The sequence below is a fragment of the Chaetomium tenue genome (assembly GCF_020726465.1).
Source record: "Chaetomium tenue strain MPI-SDFR-AT-0079 chromosome Unknown F5144scaffold_4, whole genome shotgun sequence".
Classification (NCBI taxonomy): domain Eukaryota; kingdom Fungi; phylum Ascomycota; class Sordariomycetes; order Sordariales; family Chaetomiaceae; genus Chaetomium; species Chaetomium tenue.
In genome coordinates this window covers 2513751-2529850 of record NW_027117332.1, presented here as the reverse complement: position 1 = coordinate 2529850, position 16100 = coordinate 2513751, and the positions used below count along the sequence as shown (strand labels likewise).

At 56.2% G+C, this 16100-nt stretch overlaps 5 protein-coding genes across 5 annotated transcripts; all 5 read left to right on the top strand.

Annotated features, from left to right (window-relative positions):
• Nucleotides 1-226: 226 nt before the first annotated feature.
• On the top strand, nucleotides 227-2542 carry F5144DRAFT_240390 (asparagine synthase-domain-containing protein). The gene is made up of 4 exons (XM_066783351.1): nucleotides 227-994; nucleotides 1078-1497; nucleotides 1549-2085; nucleotides 2139-2542. Exons 1-4 carry the CDS (start codon nucleotides 332-334, stop codon nucleotides 2205-2207), a joined length of 1689 nt encoding a protein of 562 aa, XP_066643221.1. The 5' UTR covers nucleotides 227-331; the 3' UTR covers nucleotides 2208-2542.
• Nucleotides 2543-3587: 1045 nt separating this feature from the next.
• Nucleotides 3588-5105, top strand: F5144DRAFT_649493 (uncharacterized protein; the record flags this gene model as incomplete). Its single annotated transcript, XM_066792970.1, has 3 exons — nucleotides 3588-4012; nucleotides 4086-4334; nucleotides 4397-5105. The coding sequence occupies 3 exons, from the start codon at nucleotides 3588-3590 to the stop codon at nucleotides 4974-4976; spliced, it is 1254 nt and encodes a 417-aa protein (XP_066643220.1). The 3' UTR covers nucleotides 4977-5105.
• Nucleotides 5106-6310: 1205 nt separating this feature from the next.
• F5144DRAFT_491710 (uncharacterized protein) lies at nucleotides 6311-7413 on the top strand (the record flags this gene model as incomplete). The annotated part of the gene is made up of 2 exons (XM_066785879.1): nucleotides 6311-6877; nucleotides 7033-7413. 2 exons carry the CDS (start codon nucleotides 6311-6313, stop codon nucleotides 7411-7413), a joined length of 948 nt encoding a protein of 315 aa, XP_066643219.1.
• Nucleotides 7414-8248: 835 nt separating this feature from the next.
• F5144DRAFT_489652 (cyclin-like protein) lies at nucleotides 8249-9310 on the top strand (the record flags this gene model as incomplete). The annotated part of the gene is made up of 1 exon (XM_066785746.1): nucleotides 8249-9310. One exon carries the CDS (start codon nucleotides 8249-8251, stop codon nucleotides 9308-9310), a length of 1062 nt encoding a protein of 353 aa, XP_066643218.1.
• A 561-nt stretch (nucleotides 9311-9871) lies between these two features.
• Nucleotides 9872-12716, top strand: F5144DRAFT_573005 (chromatin remodelling complex Rsc7/Swp82 subunit-domain-containing protein). The gene is made up of 3 exons (XM_066788938.1): nucleotides 9872-10201; nucleotides 10676-11687; nucleotides 11740-12716. The coding sequence occupies exons 1-3, from the start codon at nucleotides 10147-10149 to the stop codon at nucleotides 12260-12262; spliced, it is 1590 nt and encodes a 529-aa protein (XP_066643217.1). The 5' UTR covers nucleotides 9872-10146; the 3' UTR covers nucleotides 12263-12716.
• Nucleotides 12717-16100: the final 3384 nt, after the last annotated feature.

Sequence of the window (16100 nt, the reverse complement as noted above, 5' to 3'; positions counted from 1 at the left end):
ATACCCCTGACAATTTTACTTGTTGAGCTGCCGTTGAGGAAGGAGCGACTTCCCATTCTTCATGCTCTTCTGGTGACTCGCTGAGTCAGCACCTGCACCTGCCGCTTGAAACAAATCGCCAAGCATTTTGAGATCTGCAGGTCGCGTCGCAGCTCTTGGCCTTCATTTTTCAAGTTCCTCTTTTAGCTAGTTAGGTATTTCATCGCTTATTTCATTTCCATTGCATCATTTCTCCACCCTGCCCAACCCCAACTCAACAACCTCTTCATTCCCGACTTCCACCAAACACCAAACACACACACACAAACAAACACCACACCACAACCCCAAAATGTGCGGCATCCACTTCACCCTCTCCCGCACCCCTCCGCCCGCCGACCTCCCACCCGACCTGCGCCGCTGCCTCCACGCGCGAGGACCGGATCATTTTGGCCAGGTCGACCGCCTTGTGCGACGTGTCGACGATGGTGGAACCGACTGGTCGCTGCGCTTTACGTCTACGGTGCTGGCCCTGCGTGGCGATCATGTCGCGCAGCAGCCGCTGACTGCTGGTGACCGTTCCGGTGGGGGGTCGGTGCTGTGCTGGAATGGGGAGGCGTGGAGGGTTGGTGGTGGTCGTGGCGGTGGTGGTCGTGGTGTTGATGGTGAGCGGGTGGTGGGGAATGATGGGGAGGTGGTTTTTGCGAGGCTCGCTGCTGCTACTGGTCAGGTGGACACCGTGCTGGGTGTTCTCCGAGACATTGAGGGGCCGTTCGCATTTGTTTATTATGATGCTGCCGCTGATATGGTGTTCTTTGGCCGGGACCGGCTGGGGAGGCGGTCGCTTTTGATGGCTACGACGGGTCAAGACGGGCTGGCACTATGCAGTGTCGCCGGCGAGGCGGGGGAAGGGTGGAGAGAGGTTGAGGCTGATGGGATTTATGTGGTGGCCGTGGGCGAAGAGGCGAGCCCAAAGCGATACGATTGGGTTGTTGGCGAGGGTGCCGCTAATTTCGTAAGTACGCTTGCTTGGTCGGCTGCGAGTTGTGCGTTCGATCGTGGTCGGCCGTCCTGTCAGACTTACTTTACTTTCTCCAGGTCTCCGGCATTGGCAGGTTCAACCAAGCGCTGCCCACTGGCTGCTGTCAGTTGACGCCCAGTTCACCTTCAGTGGTGGCCCTCAAGGAGCAGCTGCTTGAGTCGTTGAGGCTAAGGGTCCTCAACATACCGTTTCCACCGGCATCGAGTACCAACGGCAGGACTCGAGTCGCCGTTTTGTTCTCCGGTGGTCTTGACTGCACTGTGTTGGCCAGGTTGTGCCACGATATACTCGACGCGGATCAAGCCATTGATCTGCTCAATGTCGCCTTCGAGAACCCTCGGGTGGTTGCTCAACTTCGAAAGGAGAATAGCAATCTGTCCGACTTTTACGAGGCTTGCCCGGACAGGATTACCGGAAGGCGGTCGTTTGCAGAGTTGCAAACAGTCTGTCCTGGGCGAGCCTTCCACTTTGTGGCTGTAAGTTTTACTTTTGCACTTCCTGTGAAGCACCTTTCTGAAACCATCTAGGTAAACGTTCCCTACGCCGAAACACAGGCACACCGCCAGCAAGTCATTTCCCTGATCCATCCTCACAATACTGAGATGGATCTTTCCATTGCATACGCACTCTATTTTGCTTCTCGTGGCCAAGGTTTCTCCACCGAAATCCCCAGGTTCTCTCCGATTCCATATCGGTCCCCCGCCCGGGTTCTCTTGTCTGGCCTAGGCGCCGACGAGCTCTTCGGCGGATACTCTCGCCACCCCTCCGCGTTCCAACAACGAGGCTACCCCGGGTTGGTTGATGAGTTATTGCTTGACGTCGGGCGGCTGGGCAAGCGTAACTTGGGCCGGGACGATCGAGTTCTGGCCCACTGGGGTAAGGAGGTGAGATTTCCGTTTCTAGACGAGCGCTTGGTGAGGTGGGCCGTCGAGACCCCGGCCTGGGAGAAGTGCGATTTCGAGAATGGCGAGGATGCCAGCGGTGTTGAGGCCGGCAAGAGAGTACTCCGCCTGCTGGCGCTAGAGCTGGGCATGGTAAATACGGCAAAGGAGAAGAAGCGCGCCGTGAGTTGTCCATGCCTGTTTCCCCAGCGCCACCCACACTAACATCGCCGCAGATTCAGTTCGGCGCCAGGACAGCCAAGATGGAGAGTGGCAAAGTTAAAGGCACCACGCTGATATCATGAGGATGCCAGAAATCCCAGCTTGACACTGGCGGTGATGATACATTACAGATACTTCTGAGTCACGGTCTCGATGGCGGACCAGGCGGCTAGCTCGCACTGTGGTTTCCTCGGAAGCCCTGGCGCGCTAGCTTCCAGTCTGCGTCGTTCTTTTTGACCATGAAGTTAAAAGGCAAATCTGAGCTAGTGTCGGGATCTGGCGATGGCGGCTGTTTAGCTGAATCTGGCAGCGGCGCATCGCGCTTAAACATCTTTTTTTGGTGGCACTAGCCCCCCACCAGCGAGATCCTTTCCCTGGCCGCGCCGCAAGTTCCATCCGTGCCGTTGCCCACGTCTCAGATACCATTAGGGGCAGTTGGGGAGTTGCATCCCCGGAGCCCACCTCTCGCAATACTTGAAAGCTCCTTGTCGGCCAGCTGCTCTTTTTATCGCGATTCGGTCTTCCGACAAGTGTCGGTTCAAAGGTCACAAGACCCAAGATCGAAATGATGGCACGAGAGTGATGGGCAAATATGGGTTTCGTCATGGGTCAGCCCTGTTTCCCCAGATTGCTTCCCCTGGCCGTTCCTTCAGCGGCCCGGCAGAGCCACCTGGGACCCCTGAAAACCCTGGATGGACTAGCTTTCCCTGCAGCCGTTAGAATGGCCGTTGCTCGGCTCGCCCCGGTTTCTCTTTACCCAGGCGAGCTAGGACGCGTCGGTTCCTGGCCAAGTCCGCTTTGCCAGCCAGCGAATGTAACAATGGGGTTCTTATCGAGCCGTTTAATTATTCCTCTGCCTCGTGGTGCTCGATTTTTTCTGCAAAGCTTCGTTATCTTCCGATTGGCCCCCGTTTGAGGCCCAAAGTTGGGCCTCCTGCCCCTCGTTTCCATCCTTCCACTAGATTGGGACGATGGCAGGCTGTTTGATCCCGAATTGAGCTCGTGGGGCTGCCTATTCGGCCAAGCGTTGTGTGTTGGCTCCCCTTTGCAGCGCCGCCGTTGGATGATATCGGGCGCGGCCTGTGCCCCTGTTTGTGCCGCACATAGCCTTCCAACACCACGCTGGCGTCTGATGCCCCCTTGAAAATCGAAAAAAAGGGAACACATCCCAGGTTGTTCTGTTGCGCAGGGGATCTTTAAACCTACATCCGGCTTGGGCTTGCTGAGTCCCAGCAGGGCGGAGCGTCCCATGTTTTGAGGGACTCCATCCCGCTCTCCTCCGCCCGACTTTCGGCCTCGAAACCATCAACTCCAGGCTCGTTCACGCTTTCCAGCGGTGTGAGATGCGTTGTGTATCCAGATACCTCATCGGCTGTCGAATATCCATTCGTTATTAGGTAGCCCCCGTAACGACATCGCAACCGCTTTCATCCGTTCACGGGTCCAACACCAGAGCGCCCGCCATGGCCCAAACACCGAATAGAGCCATGACGCCGCGTCCAACCTCATTACCGACGCCTTCCACTCCCTTCACCTCGTCGCCGCTCACTCCCACTGGGAGATCACGGCTCGGCCCACGACGACAGTCCCGTTTCACTGAGGATATGTCGGAACGAACACCGGCGGCGTCCATCTCCGAGCGTTCTATGGACTATTACTGGTATGGGCGCTCTGCAGAGGACGTCAACAGCAATGCTATCACCAGCGATACGAACCCCTTCCCGGCTGCAGAGGTGGAGGATTCCCCGGTGGAGACCGAGGGTCGGGATTGGAGCGTGTGGCTGCGGTTGGTGAACGGGGTTCTACACGCCATCCCATGTCTGGTATTATTGGCGATATTTGCATATGCTATGCGTGTGTTGCGGGAGGATATGGGGAGTTACAGGAGGTGAGTGGTGTCCAGGTCATGGATGGGGGTCGTCTGTCCCATGACGGTGCTAACTAGGCTTTGCGCTACTCAGCATCGAAGCGATTATTCTCATCTGCTTCCTCTTCACGGACGTTGCCGTTGACGTCGTTACAATCTTCCGGGCGAAGAAGCCGTGGCCAACTTGGGGACTGGGGCTACGATTCACCTGCGGCATCGCCTACCTCGCCCTTTTCCTGGTCTACATGGGGTTGGGCGACCCATTCCCTCAAGACTACACCTACTGGGGTCTACCCACCCTCTTCGCCGCGCTGGTGGTGTACATCCTTCTCTGCGTCGAAGGGTGAGCCCCATCCCTCCAACTCCCTCCCACGCACAAACTAACCTCACCCGCCCTCAACACAGACTCTGGAACATCCTCCACATCCCCATCACCCGCTACCAACTCGACAACACCCTCCTCCCCCTCCTCGGACGACGACGCACCACCGCCCCCAAAACAGCAGCAGCATCCCCCCAACCACGCCTATCCAGCCCCTCGACCCTCACCAACAGCAACCACCCCCGCACGAGCTTCAACCCGCGCTTCTCGGCCGCCGACACGGAGCACTCCTCCATCAGCCTGACCTGGCGACGATGGGTGCGCACGCGCAGCAGCAGCACCCAGTGCAGCAGCAGCCACCGCGGCGGTGACGATCTCGAGCCGGCCCTGTTTTCTATGCACGGGGCATCAGCAGCAGTAGCAGCGGTGGGGGCAGGAGGGGTGGGGTTGGCTGGGATGGCGGCGCGCGAGCGGCCGTCGGTGGATGGCACGCTGCGCGAACGGCCGGGCGAGGAGGGGGGGGCTGAGATGATGGATGACTGGCGGGGACCGGGCGAGGCGGGGAGTTCGCGCGTGTCGAGCAGTTTGGGGGGGAAGTTGGATGAGGTCGGGAGGTGGGGGGATGAGAAGTCGGAGGGGGTGGTGGGGCGTTCTTTGAGGTGAGCTGTGCGTGTGTGTATGTGTGTCTCTGTGTGTGTGGATGGTCTTGGTATTGGGCGGTGAATGTGGTGTGGTGGTGATGGGTGGTTTTTGGGGCATGGCGTTGCATGGCATCGGCGTTATTCGGGGTGGCGCTTGTGGTTGTGGTTTGTGGTGGTTGCGTTTGGATACCCTGGACGGTTTTATTCGTAGTAGTAATTTACTCAAATTTACTCAATAGATAGACACAGATACCTTGATGGTAATGATATTTCATGTACGATGTACAATAATACTACAATGCATGCCAGCCGCGCTGCAACGCTTCAGCTCACCGAGCTATCCATCGCTAGTGGAAAATGGTCGTTGCGTACAGGTCTTGCTACACCAACTTGGACTCGTCTTACTTTGGTGCTGTCACCCTTCCTTGCATTTCGATGCCACATGGCTCTCGGCTGCAAGTTATCGGGATCACAGCTCGTAATCGTCAAGCTGTGTCTTGGCAAGCTGGTCAGGGTTGATGCAAACCGAGGGAGTTGGGCAATCATGACATAAATGGTCAGATGGCGGTTTGAGTTCGACATCTACATTCCTATTCGGGGCAAACAAATTGGTGGCACCAGCTGATGATGACGGTATTTGTCTTGCCTATTCTTGACTGGCCACCAGTGTCCGGTAACACGAGCATCGGGAAACTCCTGAACGACTTACACAAACTATGGATCAACCGGAAAAGAAAAAGGGTGCACATACGTATACAACACAGTAAGCGGGCATAGAACAGTCGGTTCCCAATCCGCCCTGGGCCGCCTTAACTCAATCACGAGTTGGATAACGCCATATTTTTGAGACAGTGGATAAAACGGGTCGAGCAGTCCGATGGCCAGCTGCGTAGCGGTGGTATTTGCCGATGTTGCAGCCCCGCGCTGCGCCTCACCCGCGCCTGAAAGGTCCTCTTGAGGTAGGACGAGACAGCCAAACGCAAGTCGCGCAAGGGACACGAACGGGATGGCCTGCTCACCCGCCTCCCCCACTCCGGCGCTCCGTGTAGTGGTGCAGTGTAGGCGGCGCGCAGATCTTCCGGCAGAAGCGCGCCAGCCCTCCAATTATAGAACCTTCTCTGCGCCGCACCCTTACCGTTGTTTTATAGTGATTCTCGGCGGTGCTCCCGCCCTGCGTGGCTTTTGGTTTCCGAGCCGGAGAGGGTGTGGACGCGGTATAAGGCTGGCGGTTCCCCGGACGCCTCAAACCAGAGCCTCCTACCCCTGAAAGGAATGCATCCCATTTGCTCCTAGCATTTCTTCCACAGCGTGCGAATAACGCCTCTTTTTGCTGAGTTGCCATCTGCGCTCGCTAGAATGCCTGCTATCGCCTCCAGCCTCGGTATTCGGGGCCCCGACCCACAGCACGATGCCAGTAAGGACAATGTGGCCCCCAGCACAACCAACACGGTGGTGTGGATCGTGGCCGCCGCCGTGGGCGGGCTCATCGTTGTCGGGGGCACAGTTGCCTTCATCCTCATTCAGTACACCAAACGCCGTCAGATCAGGAGAGACCAGGAACTCCACCCGTACCTGACACGAGAAGAGATCATCAAGAGGCGAAAGATGGAGGACAGCGACCCGTTTCTAGAACTGGAGTCGCACAGGAAGCACATGATCAACAAGTCACTTGCGACGCGGTCCTCGTACTCTGCGGGGAGCGGGTTCTCCGCGATGGCGAACCAGATCGACCGAGAGCTGGCCGAGATGGAACGGCAAGAGACGGCCAAGCTGAAGGATGACTGGAAGAAGTGGGAAGCCAAAGTGCGAAAGGAGCGATCCGAGTCGGGCCGCGGGCACCCTGCAACCAGCGTAGCCAGCGAACCGCCCGTTCTCACCCTCCCCATGCTAGCGATGCACCGGTCGCCTAGCCGGACGCCGTCCGTGAGCCCGCCGCCGCCACCCGGCCGTCTTGACCGAAGCCCTCCAACTTGAACAAGCCCGCCGAAGGAGGATGTTCAAAAGAAAGGGGCGGCTCAGAGAACACAACTCAGACCGTCCGACGCACCAAGCCGAGAAGGAATGGCCTAGGCAACCAGGCCAAGAACCATGCGATAGGCCTTTCGGTCCGACCGCGACCGGCAGGCGTTGAAGTCACCATGCGGAGGACGACAACGATAGAATGCAGTTCGGACTCCGAGGGGTCACGAGGCGTGCTCGGTCAGCGGGCATTGAGCGCCTACGGTGTTTCGGCCATGGTGGGCCGTGAATCGGAAGTCTTTGGCAACAGAAGGTCGATGGGATTCGTCTGTCTTGACGCCACGCGGAAGCAGCGCAGGAAACCCCCCAAAAAGCCATGTTCGGGTTTGGAGACTCATGGTTGGCCAGATGCAGAGTTGAAGCCCAAAAACCTACCTTATCTAACAAGTGAGGTGTGGAATGGGTGTTGTTGTTGTTGTTGTTGTTGTTGTTGTTGTTGATGATGATGTATGTACGATTTAGTACTGTGTGATGTGTGAGAGGCAATCTAGTAAAGTACGCTGTATTATGCCATCAAAGATTAAATTGTTCGTCATCATCATCGTGGAAACATGATCGCTGCAGATCAAAAAACATCTCCAAACTACGGATAGTTACCGAGTTAAGGCTGAGCCCGCCCAGGGCTCTCGGCTGAGTCATTCGTTCTAGCCAGCACGAAACAGCCCCACACCGCCCGCTTTTGGAAAGGCAGCAGTGTGGCTGACATAACAGGAACGCCTCTTTCCCTTCTGTTTCGCTTTCCTTTGACCTCATCTCCTCTCTCCTCCCCCCCTCCCCTGGCTGATTTCGCCCTTCGTTACAGCCGCCGCTCGCTACATTCCCTCGGAACCGCCGACAACTCCTAGAAATCCATTTTCGAGTGCCGTGCGACCGATCTGACAATCCGCCGTCATCGAAGTCTACCCTCTCAAGGCTACCTGCGACGACTATTCTTCCCGACCCGACGGTGCTGTTCTTTGTTCTGAGAGAACCCTCTCGGACGCCTTCGCTGGTCTTCAGAACAGTCGCTCGAGGCGCCCACCACGGGCACACACCCACAATTGCCCGCTTGCACGGCTTGATTTCATAACAAAACGTTCATCGTCAAGCGCGCGACTACGCCTTTTGGCTTGTCCGGCCCATTTTCCTCGAGCCCCAGCGTTTAATAGCAGTTGCCTGTTTATCGCTGGCCAAGAAAAACGCAAACCAGCCACCACAAATCCCACCGAAAGCCAACCGACTTTTGCCACATTTTCATCACCAGCGTCCCTTTCGCGCTCCGCAGTACTAGCCAAGATGGCGAGTGCTTTCTCTCCGTTTGAAGAGGCTGGCAAGCAAGCCGAGTTTCGCGAAGATCTCAACCGCATCTTGATCTGCCCCGAATGTAAGGAGGACCCGCCCCGGCTTGTCGAGGAGTACTCCTCCGGCGACATGGTTTGCGAGACGTGCGGCCTCGTTCTGGATCGTATCATTGATACACGCTCCGAATGGCGCACTTTCTCGGGTGACGATAATGGGAATGACGACCCCTCTCGTGTCGGTGACGCGCCCAACCTCATGATCGACGGTGACCAGCTGCAAACGGCCATCGCGTTCGACGGAAAGGGTGCCAAGAACCTGGCACATCTCCAAAACAAGATCAACCAGGACAAGGGCACCAAGGTCCTCCTTCAGGCATACCGAGACATCCAGGCGCTGACCGACAGCATCAACGCGGGCACTCAGGTCGCCAACACAGCGAAGCACATCTTCAAAATGGTTGACGACAACAAGGCCCTAAAAGGTAAATCACAAGAGGCCATCGTTGCTGGCTGCATCTTCATCGCTTGTCGGCAGACCAACGTACCGCGGACGTTCCGTGAGGTCTATGGCCTGACAAAGGTGTCCAAGAAGGAGATCGGGCGCGTCTTCAAACAGCTCGAGTCCTTCCTGCAGAAGATGGGCGGCGAGGACAAGGTTGCCAAGGCCACGGGCTACAGCCAGCAGTACACCGCTAAGGGTTCCACGACGGCCGACGAACTGTGCATCCGTTATTGTAGCAACCTCGGATTCCGCAACGCCGTCCGTGTCGAAAGCGTCGCTCGCCGGCTGGCCGAGAAATCGTCCGAGGTTTCGGACCTCGCTGGCCGTTCCCCCCTCTCGGTCGCCGCCGCCTGCATCTACATGGCGTCTCACCTAGTTGGGGAGCCACGGAGCACCAAGCAGATCTCCGTCGTTTCCAGCGTCAGCGATGGGACTGTCAAGACCGCATACCGATACCTGTATGCCGCAAAGGACACCATCTTGACCAAGGATGTTTTCTCCGAGGAGATGTTCAGCGAAGTTTTGACCAACATCGACAAGGTGCCGGTCAACTAACCGCCGAATCAGCCCTCGCGTATTACGCCGAAAATACGCCATTCAAACCACCAAAACTCACTTGGTTCCGATAACCGCACCGCGCCTCACTAGCGGACTGGCAGGTATCGATCGGCAGAGCATGGATGTGGACGAGACAGCCTCACAACTACGAGGTTGCATGAACCACTTGGTATCCCATAGCATATATAGATGATGCAGCGTGACAGCTGATGGACATCTATGGTGGGACGGGCAGCGCGTCCTTACTGGAAACGTAACGACGCCAGCAGGGCTCGACAGATTGGCAGCGGCCCTGTTTCTTGCTCATTTTGGTAAGCTGATTCCATTTGGGTCGGTTTCGGAGGCTGAATAGGTATCTAGAAAGTCCGGTCGGATGCGGCCTCACCTATTCGGGAGGGGCCCAAGGACAATGGATACTAGCGGGTTGCCTGCACCACTTCCCGTCAGCATAGAAGCGTTACCACTTGCGTAATTAGGGACGACATGTAGCGCAATAAATGAAATTGATGAAATTCATTTTTCTCGTAGTTGCCATTCATTGAACAAGACCCTTTGACACACCTAACTAAAATTGACACCACTGCACGGGCAAGAGTACAGTGTGAAGCTCAAACTCCCTCTCGCCTCGCACTGCCGCGATGCCGTGCGATTGGTCCGAGCGTCTCCTGCCAAACCGCCAAAATCCACGTCCTCCCTCTGGCAATTCGCGTCTCCCGACACCGAGCCTACCCACTTGCCGCGGCAACATTGATCCTCGATCTTTGCACTAATTGACACACCGCCTTGACCAGTCGAGGAGAGCGTCGTCGTACCATTACAAACAACGGCTTACGATGCCCGCTCGACGAACCAGTCGTGCAGCTGCAAAGCGCGCGCAACAAGCGCTTGGTAAGTCCTTCTTCTAGTTCTGATGATCTGCCCCTCGATCCATCACATCATCATCCATTGTTGGCCGGCCACACCCTGCAAACAAAAACAATCCTACATTTTGCAACCAACTCTCCCCATTCAGGTTGTTGCAACCAGGTGGTAGCAGTAGAACGTCGCTTGGACATCGCCAGTTCCACAAGCATCAAAGCAGCTGCTGCAGACCCAAGAACAGGAGCAGCCAGCGGACCGGGTACTTGCAACAAGCAGGCTGCGCACAGCCGGTTGTGCATCTCCCACCTTGCGATTGCACTTGACCACCTTGATCTCTCCACTATAGTTCAACACTACTTCGAGTGGGGTCAACCCCTCTCCCTGCGAACGGACTTCATCACTCTCCCAAAAGTCCAGTGGCATGATCCCACACCATGGCATCCCGCTCTTCACATCGTCTTCCCAGGATCAAATTGATTAACCGTGCGCTTCCATCTGCAGAGAGCACGCCCAAAACTTTCGACGGTCTCGACGATGAAGATGAGCGCATGCCCGATGCGGCCGACGCCGAGGACGCCGAGCCCGAACCAGAAGTAGACGAGGAGGCCGACAAGGACGACGGCTCTGCCGCCGAGGAAGAAGCCCCAGAGGAGGAAGAAGAGGAGGAGGAAGCCAAGTCTCCAACGCCGCCACCCGAGCCTGTCATCCGTCGCCGACGATTGGGAAGGCCGCCAAAGAATAGGCCCCCGGATTGGGACACCTTGCCGATCGAGCCTCCCAACCCCGATGCCACGCCACGCCGCCGCGGCCGTGGAGGCTGGCGTGGGCGTGGTGGACGTAAAGGGCAGCATTACCAACCCACACAGCAATCGATCGACAAGGATGGCACGGTATTGGACATTGTCAACGACGAGGTCGACCTTCCCCAGGATCCCGAGGGCGAGAAAAAAGTGGACAAGCTAGGGAATCTCGAGGATGGGCGCGAGTATCGATGCCGAACATTCACGCTTGCAAACCGTGGCGACCGCCTTTACATGCTTTCCACCGAGCCCGCCCGCTGCGTCGGCTTCCGCGACTCGTACCTCTTTTTCACGAAGCACAAAAAGCTCTACAAGATCATCGTCAACGACGAAGAGAAACGCGACATGATTGAGCGGGATATCATCCCTCACAGCTACAAAGGTCGCTCAATAGGCATCGTCACGGCTCGTTCCGTCTTCCGCGAGTTCGGTGCCCTCATCATTGTCGGCGGGCGCCGCATCATCGATGACTACGAGGTCGCCAAGGCACGCGAGGAGGGTGCAGTCGAAGGCGAGCTGGCCGACCCTACGGATGTCTACGACGCCGACAAACCGTACAACAAGAACCAGTACGTTGCTTGGCATGGCGCCAGCGCGGTGTACCATTCAGGGGGTCCCTCGGTGCCCCAGCAGAACGTCAAGATCGACACCAAAAAGCGGCGTGTTGCCGTCAACGATGTCAACTGGCAGCTGGAACACGCCAGGGAGGCCAGGTGAGTTTGTGTCTCGTTCTCTTCAATGGAGTGATTACTGACCCCATCATAGCCAATTCAACAGCATGCTCTCCGCCGTACGCCGCGCCAATCGCAACGGCGTTTACGACATCCAGACCAACCAGATGCACTACCCGGCTATTATGCAACCAACGCACGCACGGATCGAGCAGGTTGTGGACGGCGACGAGCCCGAGCAGCCATCTGCCGGTTCCTCCACCATGTTCCCTGCCATCAAACCATCCATCTCGCGCAACTTCCTCGTCATGGACATGCATCTCGAGACACCGCCCGCGGGCGTCTCGGTGGCGGCCTACGACGTGCCCTTCCGCACCTCACAGGCCGACCACGAATCTTCGGCGGCAGCCGACTTTCTGGCGCCCTTCAAGGACCTGCGGTCCGTGCCGGACGACATCCGCGACCTACTCCCCGAGGAGTGCCGACAGGCTTTCGACAGCGCCAGGGAAAAGGAGAACGGCTGGTTCGACAAGTGGGGCAACGAGGCCGAGATGACTTCGAGACGTGAGCCAGTCGTGGATAAGGCCATTGTGCCTTATTCGATGATGATTGCCTAAAACATATTATTACTGGAGGGGGTGATGTATTTTTTGCTGACTCCTACTTCCCTATTTTCTTTGGGTTCCATAGGTTCTGCTTTTGAGTTTCACACTTATCATACTGGCGTTGGGCCGGAATATCCGCCTCCCCCGGAAGAGCACAAGGAAGATGCAAGCGTGGTTTATACCCAAGACAAGGCCCGCAGTGCCAGGGGCAAGAAACCTACCCCTGCTTCTGTCCGCCGAAGATCTAGAAGAGCTAGGAGAACTGACCCGCCACCTTCGCCTACGCTTTCCGTTGCGTCTGTCCGGTACAAGAGGATTAAGAGCGACTTGTTGTGATATCTGGACAAGAAGGCAAGCCCGAAGGTCAGCCGTGACAAAGTTGTCAGGCTCTAGTGAGCAGAGACCGCGACACCCCGTATCACGAGTACGACTGACAAGGGACTTGACAAACCGGAGGAAATTTGGGGGGGGGGGGGGGGGGGTTCGTTCAGGGAGTGGAGCGGGATTTTTGTATGTCTTTTGTATGTATCATAATATCCACCGACGATGGATGGCAGAGAAAAGACGGGTTTTGCTAGCCATGGCGTTTCCTGGCTGAGGTGGAGGGGATAGGGGCCTTGGTTTTGGGAGTCTGCTGGCGTTTATGGAGGGAGACTTGGCGGTGGGTGTGGTAGTTAATGTCATGACAATCTACCCCGAGCTTTTGCAGCAATGAGTCGGTCCCAGCGTGTAATTACGTGTATGGGATGGGGTGATGTTTGAGTCTGGGGAGGATGGCATCTGGACATGGGGCAGAGTGATCCGAACGTTGGGTTGGGTGGGACGACCGTGGTGGTTTGGGGGATGTGGTTTCTGAGGCGGTGGATACTGGGGGGATCAAGTAACCCCGGATGGTGTCCGTCTTCAACTGGCTCCGTTCTTGGACACCGGGAAACGAGTAAGACATGTTACCTGGGAGGCAGAAAGTCCAACCTGCTTCTCGGTCGAGAAGGTACACAGATCGTCACGGTACAATGACAATGTTGGCATGTCCATCTAGATCCATCTAAGATTATCGGATACCCGGCTAATGGTTCGACTCCTGGGTATGCGCAGTCTGGCACTCTTGCCTAACGTTCAAACTTTATGATCAAGGCAGAAGGGCGTGACAACACGAGAGTACCTTTGAACGGCGCAACAATTAAGGATTGTATTATAAAAGTCATATCCACTTAGCTGTACCCCCTTTGGAAAGTTGCTCTGAGCATGATCTGACACTTACTGTTTTTTTGTTTGTCTATGACCAAAACAAACAAGCGAAACTAGGATGAGAGTTTTGTCAAGACGGGATTGTGTCTTTGGTATTTTAGTATCGGTGTCATCAGACAGAGTTTGTAAAATTGTCACTAGGCTGCTTTTTCTTTACTTTGCCCACCACAACTTCGAATAGGGTAAACAGAGTCGTGGAACGAGATGTGTTCCGGCAAGACTGTTTCAAGACACAAACAGCGCACCTCCGTAACCATAGACTATCCACAGGCTCTGCTTAGAAACACCGAGGTGTGTATGTACCATGCTCTGTTGATTCGTAGACACAATGTCAGGAGGTTTAGAATCCTCCATTACTGAAAGGGGGGCCTCTTCAAGTTGGCATTCCGTGAGAGCAGCATACAAGGAAGTGCACACGCGTGATACTGGTAGTATCACTCCCATCTCAAACAAGCTGTCTTGCGTTGCCCGTTGCTATCCGTTCCCGGATGGTGTCGCATCTCCCCTCTCCAGCCGAGGATGAAACAGCAGGACGACGTACCTCAAGCGAGCAAGCGGAGCATCAGACAACAGCCGTCAACTCAACAAGGAAAGCCGTTCTACCCCGCCAAAACAGACCCGTCCATCATGCACTCGTTCGTCAAACAACAAAGCCCACCCATCAACCAAGCTGAGTCAAATCAAGTCAAGTCACCCAACCCTTCATCCACACACACACACTGCGACCCGACGAACCCCCTCCCGACCGCCGCCGCCGCCGCCGCCAACGGCGGGACGAAAGCATATCTCTCACCCATCCATATTGCCTACTCATTTAGTGATCCCGCTCCTCGCTTGGCAGAAAGAGAAACCCGAGGAGGGCCATGATACGTCTGGGTATGTCCACACAGGGAGGTTTATTGCCCTGCGGCTGGTGTGGGTGCCATTGGTCACCAGCACCCAGATCTCAGATGCGTCCGTACCCAAAGCAGCCCTCCTCTCTGGTAAAGACTCGCAACGCTCGCAAGCGCGCCGCGTCAAGCGGGCTGCGGGCTGTGGGTTGCAGGCTGAGAGCTGCGAGATGCAGGCTGCAGAAAAGGGGTACGGGATACGCGCGCAGGTGGCCCCTCCCCGTTTTTTTTTTTTTTCTCTTTTCATGTACGACATTGATATCTCGTTGGGGTTGGGTTGTTCTACGTGTAAAAGGGGATGGAGGTTGGGTCGGTGGGGTTCGGTGTTCCCGTCTGCCGTCTTTCTCAGATCGTGTTCTTGCAGATGTAACTGCCCTTCTGGGCATCCCATACGGCTTGCCGCTCTCACATGAGGAGTTCGGGGGTTGCGACCCGAGAGTTTGAGCATATTTCTCATCGGTCGTTGTCTTGGGTTTGATGTGCCTGCTTGCGATGCATAGTGTTTTTATTTCATTTTTATCATCTTTGGTTTACGTCGTGTATGTCAGAACGGGGTATCCCGAGGCAGCCCATCTGTCGATAAGGTTTCTGGAGGCCCTCTCCGAGAAGCGTCTTGATGCACGTGTCAGAATACCGAAGTGTGCTGGATCGGATATCACAGGTAAACTGATACACAAGGAAAGGCAGGCAACGGCGTGAATCTCATCGTGACACTGTCTCCTTCACTACTTAGGTCACTCCGGGGATGTGACGTAACGCGATGCGTAATAGGCATCTCTATCGGCATCACCATACGGAATGCAAGGGAATCAAGCCAAACATCTTCATTACCGGCGAGGTAGGCATTAGAATGACGCAGGCTGCTTTAGGCACATCACATCCGGCGGCGCCGTGGCATGCCATCGTCCCAGCGCGCCGGAGGGCATGAGCGTGGCTCGAGCGTACGTACATTCACACCACCACGGCGGGCTCGGAGCAAAAGATGGGACGAAGCATGCGTGCAGAGCCGAGGCAGCAGGAAAAGGCAGGCGACCAATGGGCAGGCTTGTGGCCATGCATGCAAGCCGATTGTAGCCTGCCTCGCATCATGACACAGCTGGAACTGACTGGATGGCAAAAAGCCGTCACAGGCCTGGCTGTGTCATCTGTGGCGTACCGGGAGCTGCGCACTGCGTCACGAAACGGCTACGGCTTGGTTCAAGGTGGTGATCACCAGGGTTTGTTTCCAACATTGCAATAGTAGGCACCACCAAGCTAGTTTGATGGGCCATGGGTGCCAACAAGATGATGATTGATGCCCGTGCATGGCACAGGGCCGACAGGCCCGGGGTTTCTGAGGGTTTCACCGAGAACCGGTTCAACCCATGCTCTGCCTTGTCACCTTGAAGAGACGTACGAAAGAGATGGTGACGGGGCGGCGAGCACCGCTCGATCGGCGTCCTGGCACATCTGGGTCTCGAAGTGACGATACTCCACTTTACACTGAAGATTTGGTGGGGGTACGTTGCCATCGTGAGGTGGTGTTTTTCTTTGGATTTCGCCCAACCTGTGGAATGCGAGATGATTGTAAAACGGCCGCTGAAACGGTGGCCACCACGGACGGTCCAGTGAGTGCCGGCAACACCAACCCCGAGCGCCAAGCGACATTGGAAGAGAGGAGCCCATTTTTCCAGGCGGCTTCTGCAACAGGACCCTGAAAATTTAGCATGGTT

Coding starts and splice junctions, on each gene's coding strand:
- F5144DRAFT_240390 (XM_066783351.1), top strand. CDS start 332: ATGTGCGGCATCCACTTCACCCTCTCCCGCACCCCTCCGCCCGCCGAC. Junction 995..1,077: donor GCGAGGGTGCCGCTAATTTC/GTAAGTACGCTT, acceptor TACTTTCTCCAG/GTCTCCGGCATTGGCAGGTT. Junction 2,086..2,138: donor CAAAGGAGAAGAAGCGCGCC/GTGAGTTGTCCA, acceptor ACATCGCCGCAG/ATTCAGTTCGGCGCCAGGAC.
- F5144DRAFT_573005 (XM_066788938.1), top strand. CDS start 10,147: ATGCCCGCTCGACGAACCAGTCGTGCAGCTGCAAAGCGCGCGCAACAA. Junction 10,202..10,675: donor GCGCGCGCAACAAGCGCTTG/GTAAGTCCTTCT, acceptor TTCCATCTGCAG/AGAGCACGCCCAAAACTTTC. Junction 11,688..11,739: donor GAACACGCCAGGGAGGCCAG/GTGAGTTTGTGT, acceptor ACCCCATCATAG/CCAATTCAACAGCATGCTCT.